This window comes from Sebastes umbrosus, chromosome 20, assembly GCF_015220745.1.
Source record: "Sebastes umbrosus isolate fSebUmb1 chromosome 20, fSebUmb1.pri, whole genome shotgun sequence".
Classification (NCBI taxonomy): Eukaryota; Metazoa; Chordata; class Actinopteri; order Perciformes; family Sebastidae; genus Sebastes; species Sebastes umbrosus.
Window position 1 is genome coordinate 11,827,646 of NC_051288.1, and position 26,618 is coordinate 11,854,263.

The 26,618-nt window shown below is 41.0% G+C and overlaps 1 protein-coding gene across 1 annotated transcript; it reads right to left on the reverse strand.

Moving 5' to 3' along the window:
* Positions 1-8,749: 8,749 nt before the first annotated feature.
* nlrc3 (NLR family, CARD domain containing 3) lies at positions 8,750-25,798 on the reverse strand. The gene is made up of 19 exons (XM_037756073.1): positions 25,547-25,798; positions 23,208-23,375; positions 19,891-20,154; positions 17,153-18,899; positions 16,986-17,072; positions 16,738-16,821; positions 15,964-16,047; positions 15,788-15,871; positions 15,593-15,676; positions 15,190-15,273; positions 14,949-15,032; positions 14,202-14,285; positions 13,791-13,874; positions 13,169-13,252; positions 12,818-12,901; positions 12,027-12,110; positions 10,556-10,639; positions 9,909-9,992; positions 8,750-9,226 (listed from the first exon to the last, which is right to left on the reverse strand). The coding sequence occupies exons 2-19, from the start codon at positions 23,329-23,331 to the stop codon at positions 9,136-9,138; spliced, it is 3,405 nt and encodes a 1,134-aa protein (XP_037612001.1). The 5' UTR covers positions 23,332-23,375; positions 25,547-25,798; the 3' UTR covers positions 8,750-9,135.
* Positions 25,799-26,618: the final 820 nt, after the last annotated feature.

A 26,618-nucleotide genomic window follows, 5' to 3' on the forward strand; every position in this document is an offset into this window, starting at 1 on the left:
TATGTAGATCGGTGACAGAAATACTATCAATCAATCATTTATTAATGATGGCTGTGTAAAACTGAAGGAGGAGGCTTTGTTTTAATTTGAATTTTTAGAGCTGCCATCGGAAAAACAGTCTTTGAAGGGCTTTTTAAGTATTGTGGTCTGTATTGTAATACAGATTATATTATCTCTTTCCCTCAAGAACCATCAAATAACAATCTTTAGGGCGGCATGACTCCTTGTAGCACAAATAAACAGAAGCGTCCAGTTGAATTGCATGTATTGCCAGTGAAACATGACATGCAGTCGTTTTATTCAGTTCATTTCATGGGCTAGATTGAATGACAGGGCAATACATCCTTATTTGAAACCTGTGTCCCTATTCCATTTCAATGTTAGTACAAATCCCGGTGTAGTTTTAGGACAAGACAGCTATTAGTATAGAAAACCTCATTTACATATAAAACAGCAGCATGAATGACATGAAATTAATAAAATGTCAGACTAAAAGAAAAACAGGAGAAGAAGTCAAGAGTATAAAATATCATAAGTGAACGAATTAAAATTGTAGTGAAGATCGAAAACAGTCCAAACAAGATCGAAGCTTTCTACAGATACTGTATAATGAACGGCTTTGTGATACTACTGTTGGTTTTTAACCATTTAGTGAGTGCTGAAGTTGTGTTTTAAAATCACTTTTATAAAGTGGAATACGACTAGAGCTTTCAAAAGGAGAGTGCTGAGGTTTCTAAGGACTCAATCAGCACAGTGAATGAGCTGCAGCTGTCAGAGAGCTTTTCAACAAAGACCTAAGAAAGTCCCACTGCAGTTACTTCTCATGGTAAATGGACTTGCATTTATATACAGCGTTTTTCTAGTCTTCCGACCACTCAAAGCGCTTTACACTACGTCAGCACACACACATTCATACACTGATCGCAGAGACATACCAACCTGCCCATCAGGATCTAGTTTATACTCATTCACATACCGGAGCAAACTTCAGGAGCAATTTGGGGTTAAGTGTCTTGCTCAAGGACACTTCGACATGTGACTGGAGGAGCCTAGGATCGAACCGCCGACCTTCCGATTGGTGGACGACCTGCTCTACAGCCACAGCCGCATTCTTGATGTATATTTTAAGAGCTGGTTATTTTCAAGTGGCGGCTGTTATAAATGACTATACCAAGGTTTGGCTTTTAGGTTTAGCATTTAGTCTTGTGTAAACACGTTTACCATATTAGCTTAAAATGTGATTATATGTAAGTGTTGTGTTTACAGCTTGTTTTCACTAGCCCCAAGTGGCCAAAAAAAAAGAAGTTAATACAGCTTTAACATAAGACACACATTTCATCAACCGCCCCCTTTAGTGACCCCAAGTTCGGAAAAAAAATGGAGCAAAAGTGCCCTCTAAGGTGCCCTTTCAGTAGAGAAAACATGGTGAAGTTCTCTCTAGGTTGCCCTTTCAGTAGAGAAAACATGATGAAGTGCCCTGTAGGGTGCCCTTCCAGTGGATAAAAAGCAATGCAGTACCATATAGGCTGCCCTACATGCTAAAAAACTTTCCGCGCGCTGGTGTCCCACAAGGAGAAAAGCAAATATATGAAAACCCTTGGGTATTGAAAGCCCTTGGGTGTTTACGTGTGGCCAGAAATAGAGGTTCCTGACACCTCCTTTAATCACCTCCTCTGAACATTGTGACAGTGAGCCATGCAAGGGCAATACCATCCATGTCAACACAATCATTAACAGATCTTGAAATAAAGATGGGTATAGAAAAGGCACGATGAATGCTACCATTAGTGTTCTCGTTGACAGACTGTTTTGATGATGGCTACCAGTGTGCATTTATGTATTTTTGATTAGAGGAGAAGAACTGTGCACCAATCTGCATCAAATCCACTGCCTGCGTGACGTCTTCACAGCAAAGTAATTATCAAACCCACACAACCCTCTGAGCTTTCTGCTGCCACTCTACAGCAGGAATTGACCTTCCTCTCACTCCCTGTGTGTTATTCTCTAAAGTGTTTATAAAGTTGGCTTGTGTTCTGTTTACCATAACCTTCAGTCCTTGCTGTTTAAAACCATTAAAGGTTCAGTATTTTAAATTCAGAGCATAAGGGATAATAAACAGCGAGCCGGTGATTGTTGTGAAATAAACCTTGACAGGGCGATGCCACAACCTGACGCGGAGCGGAGGGTTGGACCCCAGACCTGAAGGGATTTATTTCACAACAATGACCCGCTAGCTGTTCATTATCCCGCTTATTACACAGCTACTTACTTGAGAAATCAAAAATATTGCGTAATAAAGCTTTTTATAATAAATAGTGTTAATACGATGAATAGGATCGTAAACTAACTGACTCATGATGATTATACCAGGACATCACGCAGCTCAAGAGCCTCTAATCAAAAGAATATTTTAAAACTTTGTATCTATTTGGTATTTTGCGCAGTGAGTTGTGCAGGCTGCCACTCCGATTATGGAAAATTCAATGAACCTGAATACAATCTTAAGGTATTGTGTGCATCCAATGATGGAAATGCAACCGGCAGTGAGATTAGAGTGAGAATGCAAAATGACAAATGTAACAAAACACAAACTAGCTCTTTGTCTTGAATGCTGCTAAAATCTTCCAGCGGATTACTACTGGAAGCAAAAAGCTACTCCTGGGGTTGATGAAAAAATATGAAATATGCATACACACACTCTGTATCAGATTGACAGCATGTGGCAGTGTGCAAGTATGTGTGTGTGTGTGTGTGCTGTTTCATTGGTACGGATGATACAAAGTCAGACCCATCCACCGTCTGCTGGATCAATGCAGCCAAGGGAACAAAACAAAATGTGTTAAATGTTACTAAGCCAGAGTGTTGAGCCAAACATAAAACAACTTCATTCCTTTTATTTTGACAGAAAAGCATATGGCTGTCCTATTTGTGAGGCATGCTGAATATTGATCAGGGAGCCTATTATCCGTACACAAGCAATCGCACTCCACCTCCTTTCAAATGGAAACAAGCAGAGGTGTTGACTCGAGTCATATATCTTGAACTTGAGTCAGACTCGAGTCACAAATTTCATGATTTCAGACTCGACAAAATCAAAAAAGACTTGCAACTCGACTTGGACTTTAACACAAATGACTCATGACTTCACATGGACTTCAGCCTTTTGACTTGAAAATACTTGATACCTTCCCTCAAGCCCAAAGATTAAAAAGTATGATATTTAAGGTAACGTTATTTATTCCCAGCAAGTCGACACACCTTTCCCCAGATCCACTTTGTTTGAACCAATCCGACAGCATCCAATCAAGTTGCAGGAGAAAACCATGAATAAGTAACGTTACATTACTGAACGCCTTGACTAAGGACTTGACTTGGGACTTGACTTAAGACTTTTCAGTCTTGACTTGGGACTTGACCTGGGACTGTTCAGTCTTGACTTGGGACTTGACTTGGGACTTGACTTGGGACTTGACCTGGGACTGTTCAGTCTTGACTTGGGACTTGACTTGGGACTTGACTTGGGACTTGACCTGGGACTGTTTAATCTTGACTTGGGACTTGACTTAAGACTTTTCAGTCTTGACTTGGGACTTGACCTGGGACTTTTCAGTCTTGACTTGGGACTTGACCTGGGACTGTTCAGTCTTGACTTGGGACTTGACTTAAGACTTTTCAGTCTTGACTTGGGACTTGACCTGGGACTTTTCAGTCTTGACTTGGGACTTGACCTGGGACTGTTCAGTCTTGACTTGGGACTTGACTTGGGACTTGACTTGGGACTTGACCTGGGACTGTTCAGTCTTGACATGGGACTTGACTTGGGACTTGACCTGGGACTGTTCAGTCTTGACATGGGACTTGACTTGGGACTTGACCTGGGACTGTTCAGTCTTGACTTGGGACTTAACTTGGGACTTGACTTGGGACTTGACCTGGGACAGTTCAGTCTTGACATGGGACTTGACTTAGGACTTGACCTGGGACTGTTCAGTCTTGACATGGGACTTGACTTAGGACTTGACCCGGGACTGTTCAGTCTTGACTTGGGACTTGACTTGGGACTTGACCTGGGACTGTTCAGTCTTGACATGGGACTTGACTTGGGACTTTACCTGGGACTGTTCAGTCTTGACATGGGACTTGACTTGGGACTGTTCAGTCTTGACATGGGACTTGATTTGGGACTTGTTGGTCTTGACTTGGGACTTCCCTGTCTTGACTTAGGACGTGACTTGGGACTTGCCTGTTTTGATTTGGGACTTGACTTGGGACTTGCCTGTCTTGACTTGGGACTTAACTTAGGACTTGCCTGTCTTGACTTGGGACTTGACTTGGGACTTGTCAGTCTTGACTTGGGATTTGACTGGGGACTTGTCGGTCTTGACTTGGGACTTGCCTGTCTTGAATTGGGACTTGTCAGTCTTGACTTGGGACTTGACTTGAAACTTGCCTGTCTTGACTTGGGACTCGACTTGAGACTTATCAGTCTTGACTTGGGACATAACTTAGGACTTGCCTGTCTTGACTTGTGATTTGTTAGTCTTGACTTGGGACTTGACTTGGGACTTATCAGTCTTGACTTGGGACTTAACTTAGGACTTGCCTGTCTTGACTTGTGACTTGTTAGTCTTGACTTGGGACTTGACTTGGGACTTATCAGTCTTGACTTGGGTCTTGCCTGTCTTGACTTGGGACTTACTTGTGACTTGAAAAAAATGACTTGGTCCCACCTCTGGAAACAAGACATAACTGTTTGCATTTTAACAACTTTATACTCAGAATAATTGAATGTTACAATTAAATAAACACGAGCCAGATGCAGAAGGGACGAAAGAGAAAAAACAATCACTGGTGAGTCAGCGCTCCGCTTCTCTGGACGGAGAGCTGGCTCTCGGCTGTTTGGGTTCATTTAAATTTCTCTTTAAGTTATCATCCATCACCTCCTGTGTGCTGTGGTTGTAATGACGTACCGACCGGGACAATTGTGTCTTAACACAGCGGAAAACAGAAACTCATTAATTCTCTGCTTCATTGATTTGTTATTTGAATCATTCTGCGTCATTACACCAGGTACAGGTCTAAAGCCCTGGTCCAATTATTTAGGCAATAATCCAATCAGCATTCACAATCCATCTAGAGTAATTCTTTTATAAGCCTTTATCTCCTACTATTTCAATTCAATATTATTTGTGATTGAGCATGCAACGTCCTCCTCTTCACAGGTGAAGTGCACGAGTGAAGCTTTGGTCGGGTGCTTCCTAACTGCCGATGAGTGTTGTGTTATTGCAACATGTCTGCTGCACCTCATGTGTAAAACTATGCATGAGACTACATGGGTACATGAAAGGAAGAAAACTGCCCAAAATATCCTGATTCATAACACCATTCATATGCCATTTTTAACCCTGCCGTTAGCTGTTGCTATAGGTGTGTGACGGCCCCTGTTTATCTGCAGAGGTGTGATGTGTCGGTAATGTGCCTGATTGGAGTCCTTGACAGATCTGGACCACCTGGGCCCAGAACTCCACAGGATATACAGTAAAGGCCCAGCTTCTTGTGCGTCTCTCTCTCTCTCCTTGGCTGCCTGCAACCCTTTTTGCTTTGCTTAGATTTTGTTAGACTTTTTACTTCACAATACCTCACACTACATTATTCAAGCAATTTCACTGACTAACAAACTCCATAACTAAATTTGTGTATATGCATGCATATTATTTATTATAATAAATAATTTATATTATTTGGCATTTTGTGTCCGTTTCCGTTTTTGTCATGGCCGAACGGCCGGGTTAAAAAGGCAGGTGGAGGACAAATGGGGTATATTGTTTGTTCCTGAGTTCCAAAGAACTTTTGCAGCAACAGTAAACACTCCCTGCGAAGAGATACTGTATAAACCATTCTGCAAATTAAAAAGTGGTTAACCCTCTGAGACCCATAATAGGCACCTTTTATAGGGAGGTACAGGGGGTCTATAAGGGGAGATAGCAGGTCATTAGTAAATGTCACTTAGAAGTGGTGTACATCATCTGAAAGCTGGGAACCTGAAGATTAATTTGAGTGTCAAGTTGTTCTAGTCATAAATCAGAAATAAACATGAATGAATGAATTAATGAATTAATTATTCAAAATGAATGGTAAAAGTGTGTAAGGGGTTAGAACATTATGATCACAGTATACAGTATGATGGTCATTCCCATGCTCTATTATGTCTCATAAGTTGTTGCAGCAATTTTTGGGTTGATACCATTTATTACAGAGATTTGGTGCTAAATGTAACCATTTTTTACCAATTGAGAATTGATAAAAATGATCAATAGTCCCTCCAAAATACCACATTAAGAAACCAAGACCTTGAGGAACACCATAGAAAAAGACATGCTTTGATTTGGTATCAAAAACTTTGACATTTTAAGATTTCTGCAGGAATTGCATTTTTCAGCGATTGGATGATGAGCACTTCTGTTCTGGAAAGTGCTCCCTTATTGTCACCCTACCTAGGAAAGCCATCCATCCTCTGAATGCCCTAGGTCTCTAGTTTATAGCTGTAAAGTTTCATGAGGCTGTGATTATCCGAGAGGTCACAGCGGGTCATTTTAAAAACGTTTCAAAAAATGGTCTCACTACAATGAAATGGCTACTATGGGGACTAACATCATCACACATGAATACAGTTGGGCTCATTGGATTCACAACAGTCTCAGCTTTACAGTGATTTACAATTTATGTAATTCCAAGATTGTTTAGGGACCCCAGTATGCAGAAATATTTAAATACATTATTTTAGAATAGGTAAAAATAACACATTTATACTGCATGAAGAAAACTGCATGGTTTTTGCCCCAAACTGCATGTGATTATCATAAAGTGGGCATGTTTGCAAAGGAGAGACTTGTGGGTACCCATAGTACCCATTTTCATCCAAATATCTTGAGGTCAGAGGTCAAGGGACCCCTTTGAAAATGGCCATGCCTGTTTTTCCTCACTAAAGTTTAGCTCAACTTTGGAGTGTTATTTAGCCTCCTTTCTGTGGTAGCATGACATAATTGGTACCAATGGATTCCTTAGGCTTTCTAGTTGATATGATATCTGATATCTGCTTCACTTTAGCCCTAAAAACTGAACCTGCTAGAGCCTCTGAAAGACAGTAACGTCAGTCTGGGTCACCCCCGGGCCAGCTGGTCTCTTAGGGTTCAATATCAAAATCATTACCGAGAGGCACCTTGTTTCCAACTAATCAGGCAGAGAAATGAACGGTGTGAGAGCAGGCGTTTGCAACATTTGGTTGTATCTGACAATTTTGCTACCACCTAATAGAGGTGTGAACCCATTAACGTTCCCATTAGGTTTCAAACACTGTTTTTGTGTGCATGTGTGGTCTAGTGATAAAATGGCTCTTCCAGCCTGGGGCTCCACAACACAGACGTTTTTGGAAGCCAAAGTGGATGATGTGTGGACGAAACATTTCTACCCAGCAAGGGCTATTAAGTGAGGTCTCGCTACATTTTGGGAGCCACACTGTCCACCTAAATAAGTAAGTGATGTCTACTCTGGTAAAGCTTTGCATTTTGTGTCTGTAGTTTTCTCAACAGTGACCACAGTTGAAACCTAAACAGGTTGCTATTTCCAACACATCTTTTTAATGTTTTATTATTTTTTTTTAATCTTATATTATTGTTGGGTATTTTATTCTATTGTATTATTTTAATTATATGATGTTATTTGCCTCATTGCACTCCTGACATGTTTTAAAGGGGACATATCATTTCCAGGTTCATACTTGTATTTTGGGTTCCTACTAGAACATGTTTACATGTTTTAATGTTCAACAAAACACATTATTTTTCTCATTCTGTCTGTCGGAATATACCTGTATTCACCCTCTGTCTGAAATGCTCCGTTTTAGCACCTGTCTCTTTAAGACTCCCTCCCGAAAAAGCCCAGTCTGCTCTCTGCTCTAATCTGATGACTAAAACTGGACTTAAACGTTTTGAGTTGTCGTCGACTAAAGCTAGACTAAAACTATGAAGGATAAAAATGACTAAAATGTGACTAAAACTAATAAGCATTTTCGTTTTAAGACTAAGACTAAATCTAAAATAGCTGCCAAAATGAACACTGATTCTAACGAGCCTGCATATGACGTAGGAAGGGGAGCCAAATCTGAATGGCTTGTTGAATCACATGTTTTCTGATCTAGACAGCCCACAAAGCTCTGTCTGGGTTGACTTATTTCACAGTTTGCGGGTTGGTAGGAACTCCAGATACCCAAATGTTAGCGCACATGCACTGAAAATATGCATTTTTCATGAGATATCCCCTTTAATGTTCGTTCTACCATGTAAAGCAGTTTGTAGCTTTGTTTTGAAAAGTGCTACATGCATTACCATTATTACTATTATTATTATACATCCTTGTTGATGCTTGTTGCCATGGATACCAGTCGATTACACTTAATTAAATTGACTCATTATCAACTTGATGGCTGCCGCTGCATTTTTTTTTCTTTCTTTTGCTTGAGTAATAAAGATGTGCATTGATTCCTATGAATATTTCTGGTATATAACTGGTGCGAGGCAGACATAACAAACCAGATAGCCGACACAGAAGTTATGAAGCCAGTCCAGTCTTCATGAAATAATGAGTTCACGAGTATTTCATCATGAATCTTATAATGTCACAACAGCAGGCTGAGAGGGGCCGTGGACTATTTTGACAGATCTTTGCCCTTTGTAAAAAACAACAAGTGGAATAAAACTGCTGAGTGAATGTCAGTGTCCATTTTATTGCTATCCACCACATTCATTTGTGCAAATAGAGCAAATGTACACAATGACATCTTAATTAGGACAAACAAGAGGGATGCGGCTCTACTCTGTAATTTTGGATGCCGACTCTAAATATCTTCCCCCCAGCCGGGTCTTATTTTTCATCCCTTATGGCAACTAGTACTGCAATAATAATGTCGTAATAAATATGTGAATATACATCTTTAAATACAGTATAACAGTTACAGAGTGATATCCAGCACCAATATTAACTAAATTACATAGTACACTTTCTGATAACACTGCTTATAACCTGTTATTTCTATGTTACATGTGCGACTTTCCTCAGTAGAAGCTGCTCTTTCCCACATCAGATGTCCACCACACAGCCCGGAGCGTTGGCTCTTATAGCATCAGATATGACCTTTGCTCCCGATTCTCCGATGCCATTTCCCTGCAAACTGCAGAACAAATGTGAGTTTTTTTATATGCACAAAATGACAGCTTGTTATCATCCCTTAAATGACACAAACACACAAAAATATATGGTAACACTTCACTATAATGTACACAAAAATGTGAGTAGCTACCAGTGAACAAATAAGGAACAAATGACGAACCAACTGTCAATGAACCATTAGTTATTGAGTACGTCCTAATAAAATTTTTATAGAGTAGCTAATGATTAGTTAATTAAGAAACGAGTAAGGAACAACTTGATAATTGATGATGATCCTATGGAGGGTATAGTAGATAATGATGAGTTACTAGACAACAGACTGGGTGATCGAAGTTTGTGAGTGATTGACAGCTGCTCAGAGACGGCAAGGCTCCAGCTCGGCGCTGAATGGTTATTTTCCTCCGGTCTGTGAAATCTTGCAGATGCCATTAGGAGCACCAGAGGACACCGGAGGACACTTGTTTTTTTTCAGATTACCTGTCTCATGCACTACTGTCAGGACATAGTGACCGTTTCATAAAAATAACTTTTGCTCCAATTCTACCCACTGCTGCTTTAACTAATGGTTTGCAAACAGTTTGTTTCTCATTTGCTCTCTGGTAACCGCTCATATTTATGTGTACAGTATTGTAAAATGTTACCAAATACATAAATATGGAAGAGGCGAAGAAAAGAAAACTCACTTGATGTACGTCAGTTGGTGGTTTCCCTTCAAGGCTGTTGCAATGAATATGGCTCCATCCATACCCAGAGAGTTCTCCTGCAGACTGATGATGCACACAGAGACAAGTTTCTCTTTAATCAAATATCCAATGATTTAAGTATAAAGCTTTTATTTTCAAACGCAAAGTGCTGGATTTGAACAACACATATGAATCTGTATAGGAGCTAACATGGAGAGTAAAGCTTGATCGTTGGTTGAGTAGATTAAAGGAACACAATGTTTGCTCACGACTGTCAGCCTTGTAGTGCCTTATGATCAGTGAGTCCTTTGGCCAGATATACTACATCAAAGAAGATGAATCTTAATCAAGAGACATGCATCTGAGTTGGGAGACTTGATCTTAAAAAACAAAATTCAACCAAATATGCATTCAATGTCAGGTGCCTGTCACAAATTCAATGTATTAAGTCAGATTGAATTTCAGAAAATTCAGGTGAGTGTGACAATCCTGCTCTGCATCTCTCTCCATGTAAACTGTGTTTCCATTGTGTAAACTATGCTCTCTATGGAAAAGTAGGTTAAATAGACTGTATGATAACGGTTGTTACGCTGTCTAAACTGGGCACATGCTGAAAGTTTGGTTCACATGGATCTTGACAAACTCACTTCAACGACTTGAGGCTTCTGTTGCTTTTCAGTGCGTTGGCCAGAGCCTTCGCTCCCTCCATCCCCACAGTGTTCCCACGTAGACTGAAACAACGGAAAAGGACAAAAGGTGTCAGGGACACAACTGAATATTGTGGAGGATTTTTATTGAACCAGATCCAATCTTTCTCTCGCTTTATGTCACTCCTTTTTGGTTTTGTTTCATACATAATGAGCTGCCTTGTGCTCGCTGCATAACTGAAATAGTTTGAGAGGTTCACGAAGAGTTGAAGTCCCACTCCTCCTCAGTTCAGCCTTCATTTGATCATGCGTTTCCTCATAGACGGTTTCTTTTTGTAATATTTTTGAAAACCTGATATTTTTTCATACTATATTTCTGTCTACATGTTATGGCAGTTCTTCTATGTTGTGTTATTGGGTTGTTTTGCATCCCGCTGTGTTGTTCTGTCTATTTTTTATTTGCCAAATTATTTGTGTAACAGACCGAGATACATTTTAATTTCAATTAATTTGAGCTTTTTATAATGACTGACAGAAACCCTCTATGAGAAAATACTTTGTCGGGGCCGAAGCTGACTCTCTATTATGATTTCAAACATAGCACACTGTTTATGGATAAATTAAAGAGACAAGAATGTCTTTGATTAATCCAGAACAATAAATACCTGTAAGTCAATGTACTTTGTCACACTGATTCAAAAACCATATAAAGATTCATTATATCCACAGTGGTCTAATACATCCAGAGATGATAAAGGGATAGTTACCATGGCAGAAACTAAATCTCTGACAATTGACAAATTTATATTGATTCAAAGTATATATTGTCATATTGTTTGAGTACACATATACCTATATATCTACTGTATATTGAGAGGCATAAAATGACTGCAAAAGAACAGAATGTAAAGGATGAAAAACATCGGTTGGTTCTGGTTAACTGATTGACAGTCAATCAAACATTCACTGAGAATCAATTGATCCCAACCAGATTAATACCAGACTATCCTAGAGTGTTGTAGAGCAACTGAGTGACTGAATAGCAAAACCTGCCAATAATGCCTAGCTGAAGTGATATCTGCCTAGAGCAAACACTGGTGGCGCTTTTTCCAGACCATAATCAGACAAGTTAAATTGGGTGGCATTGTCACGCTTGAAAAGCAAACAAATGCACATCACGACAGAGGCCAATCACAAGTTATCAAATCTATAAAGCAGACAAATGAGAAGGCAAATGTTATTCAGAGAGTTCCAGAGCTTCTCATCAATCCTCCAATCCTGATTGATCCCATTCAAGCTAAATGACGGCCTGCTGTTATACCGGGGGTCCAATAACTGATAAAGTGGAAAAAAGAAACACTACTGAGGAGCCAGATTGAGCTCCGCTGGTTTTTAAATTGCTTATTATACAGCACTGGATGTGGCTGAATGTCAAAGGAACAGTTTGACACAAGACAGAGCTGGGACTCACTCTAACGTCTGCAGGGTTTGGTTGGCCGTCAGAGCCTCTGCCAGCGCAAGGGCGCCACTTGTGCTCGCCGAGACTCCCTGGAGACTAAAGAGACAGAACAGGCAAAACAGTGAGGGCAAGGGGAAATCATAGAAAACGACAAACTGTCACACATGTAGAAAGTTTTTGGTCAAACACTACTTTTATGTGAATGTATATTTAAATGTCAGTGTTTAAAGGTACAGTGTGTAGGATTTGGCAGCATCTTGTGGTGTGGTTGCAAATTGCAACCAGCTGAATACCCCTCCGCTCACTCCTCCCTTTCCAAGACTGTGGTAACGTGAGCCGCCGAGTGCATAACAGTGGTAACGCCGTTGGCTCAGAGGCCATCCTTACCATGATAACATTACTTTAGGGGCAACGGAAGACAGACGGCGGCTGGCGGTACAACAGTTTTGCACTCTGTGGTTCACGTTGTCACAGTTTCACAAGCTAGTTGGAGAACTACGGTGGCCTTCAGGTGACATAAAAAAGGCTCTCTCTAGAGCCAGTGTTTGGTTTGTCCATTCTGGGCTACTGGTGTAACATGGCAGACTTCGTGAAGAAGACCCGCTCCCTATGTAGATATGAAGGGCTCATTCTAAGCTAACAAAAACACAATGATTCTTAGTTTCAGGTGATTATACACTAATGAAAACATAGCTATGAATATATTCCATTTCTGCTAATAGATCCCCCGAAATGCTACACACTGTTTCTTTAAAATCGGACCGAAATATTGATCAATCATTGTACACAATTGTAACGCCAACCATAATGTACGCAGAGACGCGTTGGTTTTCAGGGCTTCAGCAAGAAAAATGACGCCTTCATTCCCAACAGCATTCTCCTGTAGACTGCAGCAAGAGACGGAGACACAAACACAGACAGTGACAATTGTAAATATCTCAACCCTGTGACTGAAATTCCACATAACTGCTTAGCGGCTGATGAGACCACGATCAGTCGATAAAATCCTGTCGCTAATCATTTGCTCACAGTGATGTCAAACGCAGGGGAGGTACATTTAATCACAGAGGAAAAGAGTGGGTGGAAAAGAGATGACTGGAATTGATGGGATAATCAGGCTGTCAATGGCATGGGGTCGGAATTATTGGCCTTACTCCAAGAGCTGCATTGTGGCGTTGGAGAGGAGTGCATGGGCCAGAGCTTTAGTGGCGGAGGACTTGATGAAGTTCCACTGGAGACTGTAAAAAGAGAAACCAAAAATAAGTTTATTCAAGTGTGACATTAATATACTTCCTTTAAACCTAAAATAAGAGAGTATACTTTCAGTTTTCTTTTTATGTATGTATTATCGTGTTGCTCAGGAACATTTTGAAAGTGAAAGTAAGCAAGGCTGTGGATGCTTGAACCACTCGCAGGCTCTCAGATGTAAATGCGTAGTGAGATTTGTTTTTAAAACCCTCACTTACTACAAAGAGGTGAGGCCTCTGTTAAACTTGATTGCGCCAGCTGGAACACCTTCTCCTTTTCAAAGCAAGCGATGTTGGGGATGCTTGAACCACTCGCAGGCTCTCAGGTGTATATCCGTAGTGGCATTTGTTTTTTCAAACCCTCACCTACTCCAGAGCGGTGAGGCCTCTATTAAACTTGATTGTGCCAGCTATAGCTCAAACACCTTCACCTTTTCACAGCGAGCGACGTTGGGGACGCTTGAACTACTCGAAGGCGTGTGTCTTTACGTGTGCTTGTTGTATTTATATCTTTAAAAGCCTCACTTACTGCAGAGAGGTGAGACCTCGGTTAAACTTGATTGCGCCGGCTATTGCTTGAACCCCTTCGTCATGCAACAGGTTGGCTGTGAGACTGAGATACAAACACACAAACACACACACACAAAGAAACACAGTAGATATAGTTTAAAAAAATTAGGTGTTATGATATTTCACAAGTCTGCTTTCAAGCAGATAAAACATGTGGCTTTGAAGTTTCAGTTCAGTTATGAACATACTTCTTCAAATAGCCACAGTGCTCTTACAGTAATCTCATGAGTTTTCCATCATGCAATAGCCTTGAGTGATATACCGCCATAGATATACACAGTATGGGGGAGTGACATTTTCTGAACAGTAGGATATTTCTACGCCTCTATGGGGCATTACATTACACAATGCCTTTAATGAGGTGACTCACTCGAGGTCCTGTAGCGAGTTGTTCTCATGGAGGGCATGGGCCATGTTCTTTGCTCCTTCCACCCCTATGGAGTTCTCCCTTAAACTAACACATAGAAAAATACATAAAAGGGAAAAAAGGGAGTTGAGAGTTAGATGAAAAAGACTGATACCACTTTAACATTAACTGTTATCTTAGCATTGCATAAAGACTGGAAACAGGTGCAAACAGCTAGTCTGGCTCTGCCCAACGGTAACAACAATACTATGATGCAAAAATCTATAAGATAAGGATGGTAAAAAGATATATATTTTTTTTAATATGGTTGTTTATTCTGTATTTTTAGCAGCGCTAAACAAACACCATTTCCCATAAACCCTAGATTACGGGAGTAAAGATTACAAGCTAAACAAAAGAGGAGAGTAAGGCTACGCTTCAAATCACATAGTAGCTGCAGTATGTACTTTTAGTATGTACTAAAAGTACATACTGCAGCTGCCCTTACAAAGTATACTGTTGTATGCAGTATGCATACAATTGGGACATACTTCTTCATAAAATTGCACCTTGAACTTTGACCCCGTTGCTCATATATTCGCTACTCAGAGGATTGTTGGTTTATTATAAGTTTACTTCATAATAATAACTTGAAGTATACTACTTTTTTTCCGTAAGGGTAGGTCTAATAACGTCGGTCAAGAAAACATGAGATGGCACTTTTCATGAACTGATCGGAGGTGTCTTCTTTAGCCAAAGTTTAATACTCACTTCAAGGAGACGAGGCCATGGTTCAGCCGGAGTGCTTTGGTTAAGGCCGTCATCCCTCTGTTGCTGATCGAGTTACTCTGAAGTCTGCCAAAAGAAAGGTTTAACACAACTGTAGTAAGTTAACTCGCAAGACAAACTGTGTCATTGCTGCACAGTATGTGAACATGCATTAGCAGTAGACTTTTGAATAGAAGGTGATGGACAATGCTGCAATGCACTCCTGTGCAGAAGGTATACTAACTGGAGCGAGAGCAAGGTGTGATTGACTGTCAAAGCCTCGGCCAGAGCGATAGTCCCTTTGTCCCCGAGCTGGTTGCTACAGAGACTGCAGGCAAGAACAAAAATAGATGAGACACATTAAGTGAAATCATTAATCAGTATGTGACCCAAATACAGGCTTTGTAATACAGGTGTATTATTTTGTTCTATTTTAATATGAAGCCTTTTGTATGAACAAATTAAGCTGCAAATTAATCTATTAGTGAGCTTCTATACACCTTAACATAAATCTACAAAAATACATAGAAAAAGAAGAATAGCTTGTGGGCTTTAATCTAATGGGATGAATGTAAAAACATGCATTATTATACGTTGTATGATATTATCAAATCAGTACAGTGAATGTCATATCAGTTTAAGGTTACATCAGCTTTGTGAGAGTCCGGTTCGTCTTCAGCGCCTCTGCTATCCTTTTGGCTCCTCCCGCTCCAATCGTATTCTTCCGCAAGCTGAATCATTACATGCGTGGAAGGAAAATGTACTGATTACTAAATAAGCACGAACACACACATATACACTCTACATAGGACATGCAACAAACACAAGGGAAAGGCACTCACTTCAGAGACACCAGTTTGCGGTTGCAGTGCAGCACTTCTGCGAGGGCCTGAGCACCTTCCTCCTCAATGGCGTTGTTCTGGAAGCTGAGGAGTGGTGGAAATTAAGCAATTACACCATCATCAAGATGTTACACTGACATCTTGTATGAACTAAAATCTACAGCAATTATACTCACTTGATTGAGACCAGGACTTGGTTCATTTTCAGAGCCTCTGCCAGGAACTTTGTACCTTTAGAGCCGATGTTGTTGTTCCGGAGACTAAGTTATAAATAGGTGGTTAGATGATACACCGAATCATAATAGAAACACAAAGTAGAAATGTACAGTAAATGCCTGTCTAAACAAAGACGTTGCAGCAATTTGGGGACTTGGAGATAAGCACAAATGGTGTGCACATGAGACAAGAATTGTTATCTTAAGAGTTGCTCAATGTGCGGAGGAAGTGTGACAGTTTCCTCTTATGACTTGAAAAATTATGGCCGTTCACTTAAAGGTCTTATTGATAACATTTTTATGCAGACAAATATTTTATAAAAAATAATGCAACCACATGGTTTTTAGAAAGGTGCAGAATAAAAGTATGGCTTTTCCTGACGAAAATTATTATGATTGTAAATTAATCTTTTTAAAAATGTTGGCGTGTCCAAAATGAACGTTTTGTTTATATCTGTGCAAAATATCTGATGTTTGGTTCCCACATCTAACAAGGCTTGTGAGTGAATAGTAACACGACGTTGGTATCACGTGGTATATCCGGGTCGTCAGTTAGTGTGGAAAAAAAAGATAATTAGCCGAGATTGACGGTAAGTGCCTGGCAACGACTTGTTGTGAAGTAAATGCAATGGAACAGTAGAGGGAGAAACTGACATCTAGTGGCTGAATATTATCAATAGCACCTTTAATTCAGTTGTAATCAGTCATTGGTCAAAGGCAACAAATAAATCTCACTTGAGAGACGTTAGCGTCCGGTTCACCAAGAGGGCTCGACTCAGGGCTTTGGCACCTTTGTTGCTGATGGCATTCTCTGCCAAACTGTGAATAAAAAATGTCACAAACATACAATATCAATGATAATCACACACTAGATCGTAATTAAAGTGTCACCATTCAAGTTCAAGATGGTTCAGAACTATTAAATCGCTGCAAAATGATCTTCATACTATATGATGCTTGCTGAAAAGTAAGCGTGATCCCACCTCATCTTCTGGATATGGCAGTCTTTGGCACTCAAGAGGCTTCCCAGCAACTCCATGACATCATCTTTGAAGTGATTATTCTCTAACCTGTGGAATAGATACATTATAAGTTTCACCCCTTCAATCTTCCTCCTGAGTTTTAGTTATTGGTGCTTTGGGGTGCTGACCTGAGATAGCTGCAGTACAGCAGCTGTGGGAGCAAACATTTCACCGTCGCGAAGCTCAGAGAGCCTGTCAGGTTGGTCTGCTCACTGCACTCTGGAGACACGTGCAGCAGGTAGCCCAGCACAACACAGTGAGCCCGTGTTAACTTCCCCGCCAGGCTACCGAGCTGTAAATCCTCCTCTACGCTCCGCAGCAGCTCCGTGTGTTGCAGCTCCTGTAAACAATAAGCCAGGTTGACCGCACGCAGGGACACCACACCACCCCCGCTGACCAAGAGGCCTTGTAAAACTCCCGCCGCCCACGTCTTTTGATTGCCGTCATCTTTTCCGAGGGCCAGGAGCCCGGCGAGAGGTTTCAGCGCCACCGGGCACAGCAGGCCTGTCAGGAAGCGCACGAACACATCCAGGTGACCGTCTTCAGCTTGCTGCGAGTGCTGAAAGGCACTTCTGAAGTGGTTCTGGAAACCGATCTTGGGCCAAGACATGGTGCTCTCTGAGAATAAGTCAAAGATGGCCCGCTTGGAGGAGGTGTGGTAGAAAGTAGCTGCAAGAAACTCCTGCAGAGTCAAATGAGTGAACCGGTATGTTGTTTGTATGGCCGACTCCTCCCGAACAAGAACTCCAGCACCAAGACTGCACTGAGTTAACAGTAGGTCTATCCCGTAGGCCCTGAGGTCCTGCTCGCTGAAGGTGTACTTGTGTTTGATGAGGCCGTAAAACGCCAGTCGTCCAAGGTTTCCCAACAGTTTACGATTGCTCCCATGGTGCTGCTCCATTTTCACAGGCTCCCTGCCTCTTGGTTCGCCCACTTCTGCCTTCATGGAACAAAAGTGAGCGTAAAGCTCAGTGCAAGTCCTCGGGAGGCTCTCTTGAGTTCCACTCTGCATGATGTACATCAGAGTATCAGCTACTATCCAGCAAATGCACGGTATGTAGCACATCACCATTAAGATCTTATGGGACTCCAAGTGCGCCCATATTTTACCAGCAAAATCCTTCTCAGAGAAGTGATGGTTCAGGAAGAGCTGGATGTCCTTCGGGCTGAATCCTGGGATCTCAGTCACCCTGTCAACTAATCCTCCAGGGATTAGTGAGGCCACTCCCGGCCTGGAGGTCACCCACACTGATACGTCAGGGAGCAGGTTCCCCCGGATGATGTTGGTAATGAGGTCATCAATGGACACTTCTTTCTTTGGGTCGCTGCAAGAAGCTGCGTCGGAGAAGTTTAAAGTGCAGCGGAATTCGTCCAAACCATCAAGTATGAGCAGCGTGCGGCAGGAGCCGCTCAGGACCACGCTGGGGTCGGTTAAATGAGGAAAAGCCATTTTCACCAGCCTCTCAGCGGAGACTTTCTCCAGCGAGTTCAGCTCGCAAAAAGTGAAAGGCAAGACGAAGCTCACGTCTGTGCACATGGCCCCTTGGCTCCACTGTCTGATGAAGTGTCGGACCCAGGTTGTCTTGCCGATGCCGGCCACCCCGACTGTGAGGGAGACCCGGGGAGGTAAACTGACCCGGGTCAGAGGCTCCAAGAGTTTGGTCAGCCCCAGCTGTCTGAGATGATTTCTTTTCCTTCCTCTCGTCGCCCCCACTTGCATTAAGTCATGTTCCTTTTGCTGGATGTCGGAAAGTCCGTCGACCAGGAGTAAGGTTCTCGAGGAGATGTTCAGTTTGGGGCAGCTGACTGAGTCTCTGTCTCTGCACTGCTCGTATCGCCGTAACACCAACTCTTTGTGCTCCTTCACCATGGAATCTGCAGAAAAAGAAATTGGCTCAAGTTATTTACTGAATTTTTTTATTACCAACTTTGTTTGAACAGGAAATGGATTGTAATAAAATAGCATTTTTATTCAAAGAGGGGTGCGAAATGCTTTCCAATGAGTTACATTTATAAGGTAACTTCATTTTTTGTGTCTAACTGACTAATAGAGACAATTTCTGAAATTGGTCCAGTATTGAGGGAGAAAGCTACTCACAAGCTGCAATACGGTGCTATTGGGGCAAGCTGGCACAGTCATTTATGTCCACTAAAAGTGCTTGTTTTTGCCATGACAGGCTCTGATTGTTATTATAAGTGTCTGACATTTTGGAAAGAGTCTCGTTCAAGAAGTCTCGTGAAATCTTGTGAGGTGACGTGTTCCCGTAAGACAACGGTGGAATAGTGGAATACATCCATGGTGGAAACGTGAGTGACAGCCGGGCAGAGTTTGTTGTGTTGGAGTACAGAAAGCTTAGCTTAGTGTTATCTAAAATATTTTCAATGTCATGGCTGAATATTTAGATGATTTCGACAATGTGGATGAGGTCTTTGAATTTGATAGCCGCACATATTTATTTGAGCCAGAGTATATGGATATTCAGATTTCACAACAAGACTTCTTCTTGAGCGGGACTTGGCACAATAAAAAACAGACCAGTCAAGTGAAAAGTAAGAAAAACGTTTTCTTTGTAGGGTCCTTTCCATAATGTTGCCAGACACTTATAATATGAATCTGAGCCTGTCAAGGGCAAAAACAAGAACTTGTAGCTTATTTTGCAGCTACCGGTTACAGCGCTATCTCTCAATACTGGACCAATTTCAGAAAATGTTGTCCCCGTTGCTTAAACACAAACACATGGGAAAATAGGGTCCAGGTTGAAAAATACCAAAGTTACCCTTAAAGAAGATTCAGGAATCAAACCATCATCCCGGTTATTACTTGAATGACCAACACAGAGAGCAAATCCCATCTCAAGCCCCTCACCGTGATTGATGATGAGCTGGGCCACCTGAGAATCGGAGCTCTCTATGAAACCCCGGAGAGCATCCGAGCCTTGAGCGTCCTTGCCGGTGACAATAGTTGTGAGCATGTTAACCTGGTCCTGAAGCCGACCCGCTCCCTTGACCTTGGACTCCTCAGCTGAACTCAGCACATCCACCCTCCTCAGGTGGGTTAACATCCCCTCCAGGAAGGGGGCCGTAGTGAAGCGTTGCAGCTGGTCTTGATGCTTTTGGATCCAGCCAAGATCTAAACCAAAACAGAGTGCAGATAAAACGTTTAAGAAATGATTACTGAGACTATCAAGTTGTACAGTCAGAAAACATGGTGCCATACAAGAGGAGCAGGTTTTCCTCTCTTCATTTTGGTCTTTTTGTTAGTTGTTTGTTATTTATTTATCATTTGTCAATCACTAAAAATGTATTCTGATAGCCCGAGGTTTCATGCTGCTTCCCACTGCTTCACATATACATGAATATTCAAAGGGGATTTTTCTAATTCATATATTCTGTCTTTTTCATTATTCATACTTTCCTTTTTCTTCTGTTAGGTAATCAAGTTGCACAATTCTAAATAACAGTAATTTCCTCCTTTTCCATTTCTCTATTCCTTTCCTAATCTTTACAATGAATATCACATCCATCCCCTTCACCGGTCATTATGTTGACCCGAACAACATACTGTACCTCCACCCCAGCCAGCAGCATGGCTCTATGGATGGCAATGTCTGTTGGTTGATCAATTGGTAAACCATTTTGGCTCAGATTGAAATATCTCAACAACTATCGGATGGCTTACGATGAAATTTTGCACGGTGAATATTAAAAACGTTGGGGATCAAGTCAAGTCACAACAAGTCACTGAAGAAACCTCAGGAAGAGCAACAGAGGAGGATGCCGTGTGTACAAATCCCCCAATTTTCCCCTCTGACTTCAACACTAACACAACAAGCAAGTTAAAATTTCCACATATTCTTTGAAACATCTCAACATCTACTCGATGGATTGGCACAAAATTTGATACAGATATTCATGATCCATGATGAATCCTGACTTTGGTGATCTCCTGACTGTTTCTGTAATGTCACCATGGAGTTCACATTTGTGGTTTTGAGTGAAATGTCTCAACAACTATTGGATGAATTGACATGAAATTTGGTACAGACAGTCAGCCCAGTATACAGCCTCACACAGCGTCTTGTTTACCTGTTAAATTAATTTCCCATGACCATGCCACAGCATTAAAACAACCAATAGCATTCATTCCTCATTCAGCCTCAAAAAGCTTCAGGGAGCCTCATGGAGAAAATCATTCCTAATGCTTTCTCCCACAACTCAGGGAATATTGTTGATTATAATCAATAATCCACAATGCTGCCCATGCTCATAATCACCTCAAAAGAGCACTCAGACACTCATCTTTGTAAACATTCATAAACATACAAACACTAATATAATCTACAATATGTGCAGGAGATATTAAATGCCGCCCTCCATTTTCGTTTTGTTTTATAATGTTGGTGTTTTGTGGATTTTGATCAGATTTGTAAGCACTTTTGTTATTACATATAATTAGTTGTATTTGTGCTGCCTTAATCCCCGTTTTACCCAGGAGTGAGGTAGGAAGTCATTCAAGGCAAAACACTTAACATACTGTGCAACAGCCAATTAAATATATTCACACAAACAATGAGAGCTCAAATTTTCCTCCAAAATCCAATTTAATCATCAGGTCTTGTGAAACACATGTCGACAGCAACACCCAAAGAAGAATGTGACCACACCACCACCACCACCACCAACCAGCCTTTTCAAGCTTTTACTCATCACAAGTTTTGTTTTTAAGATGTCTTCAATAATGCATGCAAAGGTGCATTGAAACATTTCAGAAGTAAGATATTTTAGAGAGAATAGAAAACCTTCTGGAAATACACATTTCCCCAGACTGTTCATCGACCCGCTTCACTTATAATCCCACTGAAATAAGATTCTTGAATTTAAAAGCTGCACAAACCTGAAAATGATCTCCAAGGAACATTTGTTTTGTCGAACATGACATCAATATCCTTAAAATCTCAAGACAAAACTCTCACTCTCATCCTCTCTGAGTAGAATACGAAGCACTCTTTGGCATGCAAATGTGCGAATGTCCAGGTAAGGGTTGGTTAGTGTTTCCAAAAAGAACCTTAGAGGTATTTTTGGCAATTTCTGGTAACTAATTCTTAAGAAAGTTATTTCCAACACCTGTAAGCTTCCTGAACAGCAGCAGGGTTTCCCCTCGTAAACTGGTAAGCGGATGTAGTGAGTGGTATAGGCTACGTCATAGTCTGTGGTTAACAGCAACTAAATAAAAAAATAAATGTAAGTGTATACAGAACATTTCATTTTCCTATCATGGAGGAGGATAATATAGTGGGAGTGCACCACTGATGGAAACTTTGAGACCAGGACCCTAGTTCCTCTGAAAATAAGTTGAAGACTCCCACGTCGACGTAACAAAAGTCTACACAGTCTAAACTAAACTTGTCAGCCAACAGTTCATAGCAAAACATGGCATCTCCCTACCACCCCTGCTGTTTCTGTCTTTTATAGTATCATTTGACTGAGCTAACTGGTCCTTCTTATATTTAAGTCTTTCACCAATTGCCTTCAAATCCCCACCACACTCAGTGTCACCAAACAACACCACAAAATAATCCCCCTCCTCTTATGTGCTAGAAAAAAAGTCACCGTCTTCAATAAGAAAGATTAAATGACTATCTTGAAACCTGGGGTCTCTCTTTCTCTTATTGTGAAAGCGTAAACTTGCTTGGTTGTAATAACTTTTGGAAGATTTTAATAACAAAACTTCAACCATGAAGGATTTCCTTCCACCAGATTTCATTAATCACAGCTCATAATGCTCCACAGATAACGCTCTCATCTCACCTCTGTGGTTTAATACTCATGATAAGAACATGCAGAATGTGAATATGAATGAATATTATGAGGCGGCATGGATGATAACGCCACAATAACTAAATATGAATCAGAAGTGAAGATTGATCTTCAGTATAATAGAATTGGCTCTGTTGTAAATGAAAGTATGATCCTTTTCCTCTTCATGTTATCTTTACTGATATATTTTCATACTTGTTTTCATCTTACTGTCAGGACCAAAACATTGCTGTCTTTACCTTTATGATCCTCTCATCCCCCCTCTAGAGTTGGGACTGTTATAGTTGTTTTTTTTCATTTTCCCTGTGTCTGCTCTTGAACCACTCCAAAGCCAACAGTGCATGAGAGACATGATGAAACTCTTACCTTCTGTTTCCGCTTGAGAGGAGAGGGAGCAGGACGTGGACTGGAGATCCACGTAGCAGTCGTCCTGCCACGTGATGCGTTTGCTTCGGTCCAGGATAGAATCGTAATGTGCCTTCCTCTCCATCAGAGAGTTGGATGATTTCTGCCCTCAGACGTTTCTGTTTATGTCTACACACAATGCAAAAACAGCATTACTACTAGTACACAATGTGATACTACCATAAACTGATGCATGATGGGCTGTGATGAAGGGAAGTGAGGAAATGAACCGAGGCCTCAATATCTTCCAAACACTTCCTCCTCAATGCTCCAAATATGAATATATATTGTGTATAAAGTCATGCAATACTGTTCTAAAGCTTTTACTGATAATGTTAAGATCTATTTAGAATTTAAGACACATTTGATAAACAGATGGCACATGTGCACTGAGAGTCTATATTCATTTACAAGAAGCGACAGATCGTCTCAACCAGAGCGACTCAGCATTGTGGTCACGGCCATCAGATTAACACCCCTTTGAAAGTTTCTTTTCTCATTAGCTAAATATAACACAGCCCTTTCAGATATAACATCAGGTCAGAGAGTAAGTTAATATCTGTAGCACATGTCTTACACAGATCCAAATGGCTTTACGCAAAGAAACTCCCAACAGATGTTAAGAGAAATCTACCTAAAATAAACCCCCAATTAATGCCGGTAATATGGATTCTGCTCCATGAACCAATAAGAAAAATAAAGTTGTTACAGGTGTAATAGGAGAGTGAAGGGGACAGTCTATTAGACCATTTCACAATTATAAATGTTCCATATGTGTCCCAGTTTGTTGCAGTGTATGTGAATGACATAAGCTGAAAGGAAGTAAACATGAACCCAAGCTGTTGCCTAGCAATGCAACTCCATTGAAACGGTCTATAAAGCACAATCTGTCCATGCACACTCATTTCTTAGAGGAGGTCTAATCAGGTAAAATAATTGTGTGGGTGACCATAAGTGTACAGGTTTTCAAATTTCCCAGCCTTGATACAATTACTTTAATGACCTCCACGTGGCATACATTCACAGCCAGAAGGTTTGTTACAGATCACTGCTGGAGGTTAAGTTCACTCCCCCGGACTCTGGAACAGACTGTGCACTTGTTTATAGCCTTTAAAGAGGACCAATTATGCTTATTCTCAGGTGCATAAATGTATTATGGGTTTCTACTAAAATATGTTTACATGCTTTGATGTTCAAAAAACACTTTACTTTTCTCATACCGGCTGTTCTGCAGCACCACTTTTCACCCTCTGTCTGAAACGCTCCATTTCAGCTCCCACCCCTCCCCTCCTGAAAAGTCCAGTGTGCTCTGATTGGTCAACCGAACCAAACTCTTCGGACTCCTCCGCTCCAGCTCCACTCTAACTAGCTTTGTTTTAGGACGTGCAAAACTAGCCACTAGACAGGTTTTATGCAAATGTTTTACTTAGTGACATCACCATGTTACGGAAGAAAAGGCGGGACTTCAAGCAAGGCGTTTCAGGCAATTCAGGAGCAGTGTTTCTGTGGGGGAGAGTAACTCCCTTTGGCGTGGACTTCAAAACTTTACAGACCTTTTACATGCACAAAAAAACTATATAACACACTAAATAAAGGAAAGGGAAAAGAACAAAAGCATAATAGGTCCCCTTTAAGAGAAAAACAAAACACACAACCTACTTGATTTTACCTATTGATCTACAGTATTGTATCATCCTTTTTGCTGAGCAAATTGTATTGCATCTATTTATTGGAAATGTGCTTAATAAATAAGGTTTAGTATTAGTATGTATTCATATCACAAACTACAGAGAAAGTACTGCAGACATCAATTTAAATTTGAGGTTTCGCTGTGACAAAATGGCAAATGGCTTCCTGTGTGGTTTGTTGCTGTCACTCCTTACAAAGGAAGCTGATTCAAAAAACTCAGATGCACTCGAGACAGTGTGCCAGCTTCCGCTGTTAGGTTTACAGACTTAGTAGCCAAAACCACTTAATAACATACTACTGTTACTGTAGAAATGTGTTGGTAAGAGTGTTACAACTGGCGAGAACCCAGTAACTACAGAAACACAAAATAATTATCATCAGTAACAATGAAAAACACAAGTAGCAGTATCATTTGCATAATGCAAGTACACCTTCGCTGTACAAAGAAAAAAGCCAGACAGATCCGTTTGTAAATGTATCGTAGCTTATGGTAAAGTGAATAAAAGTCTGTTGAAGATCTTACTTTATGCCATTTTCACTGGCCTGGACAGTCAGTGCCATGATGGAAGGTTAAAGTGCTTTGTGCAGCACACAAAGCTCAGATAACTCACCTTGGGCTTGTTGAAGTTGTCCGTATGAGTCAAAGGATGTAAAAAGCTGCCCACACAGATGTTTTTTGCAGCAACGCCATGATTCTCACGGAAGCAGGTGTAGGACCGGTGTGAACTGGAGGAAATCTCAAAAAGGAGTGAAACCTAATGGAGGACTAGCAAGCAAATTAAGTTGCAAAATCCCCAGCAGCTGAAATCATCATAAGTCAGTACTGTTGCTGCCGCAGAGATGCCGTTTCATGCTGCAGCTCCTTCCTGTCTGTCTAATCTGCCTTCCTGTGTTGTGGTTAAAAGGTTGAACAGAGAAAAAACTTCTGCTTTGTACTCGTGCACGCGAGGCCTGAAACCTTCACCACGCGTACATTTCTTCTATTTAGTCAGCTACTCAAATGTGCAGTTGGTGCTGAGATGAGACATGATTACTGGTATTAAGGCTTTGCTAGAGGAAAGCTTCAGGTTGCAAATACATCAGTATACTGCAGACAGGGGAAAACAATGTTACTGGTAAATTGCAAAGAGCAAAGATAGGACTCTCTAGCAGGAAGTACACATCTTAAAACATACACTACACATAATATGTAGGTACTGCACAGCACAAAGTGAGTGAGTACTGAGTGAACCCACTCTAATTGTACAATTACAAAAGTAGACTGCTTCTGCTGTGGAGCAGTGGGGGGTGACTGGCTGGAGATCATAATAATTAGATATTTGAGGACTAACTGGGGGAGGAAAGTGGAGCATATCAAACAGAGAGCAGTGTCAGAGCAGGACAAGCGGCGGGTCGATAAACAACAGTGAAACGGCACAAATTGCACATCAGAGGAAGTATTTTATTTCAAACCTGCTACATGTGCATGACATTGGAAGGAAAACGGGGGGATATAAACTGGAACGAAAGAAAACGCCGGAAAGAAAGCTTTTGAATTGTGACATGGGGATGCAAAGTTTTCTTTCCAGTGTTCTCTGAGACATGTTTTTCTTCAGTGTGTAAGATCTCTGCTGCATGTACACAGACTTTTAGTGCCCAGTAAATACAATTTTAAGTTACAGTTAGATTTGAACATTGCTGCTC

What these genes read in the sequence shown, in the direction of transcription:
- nlrc3 (XM_037756073.1), bottom strand. Translation starts at nt 23,331, where the DNA reads ATGGAGAGGAAGGCACATTACGATTCTATCCTGGACCGAAGCAAACGC. An exon ending in CCAGCTCATCATCAATCACG is followed by an intron (nt 18,900 to 19,890) that starts GTGAGGGGCTTG and finishes CTTTTTCTGCAG; the next exon opens with ATTCCATGGTGAAGGAGCAC. An exon ending in CGGACGCTAACGTCTCTCAA is followed by an intron (nt 16,048 to 16,737) that starts GTGAGATTTATT and finishes TTTATAACTTAG; the next exon opens with TCTCCGGAACAACAACATCG.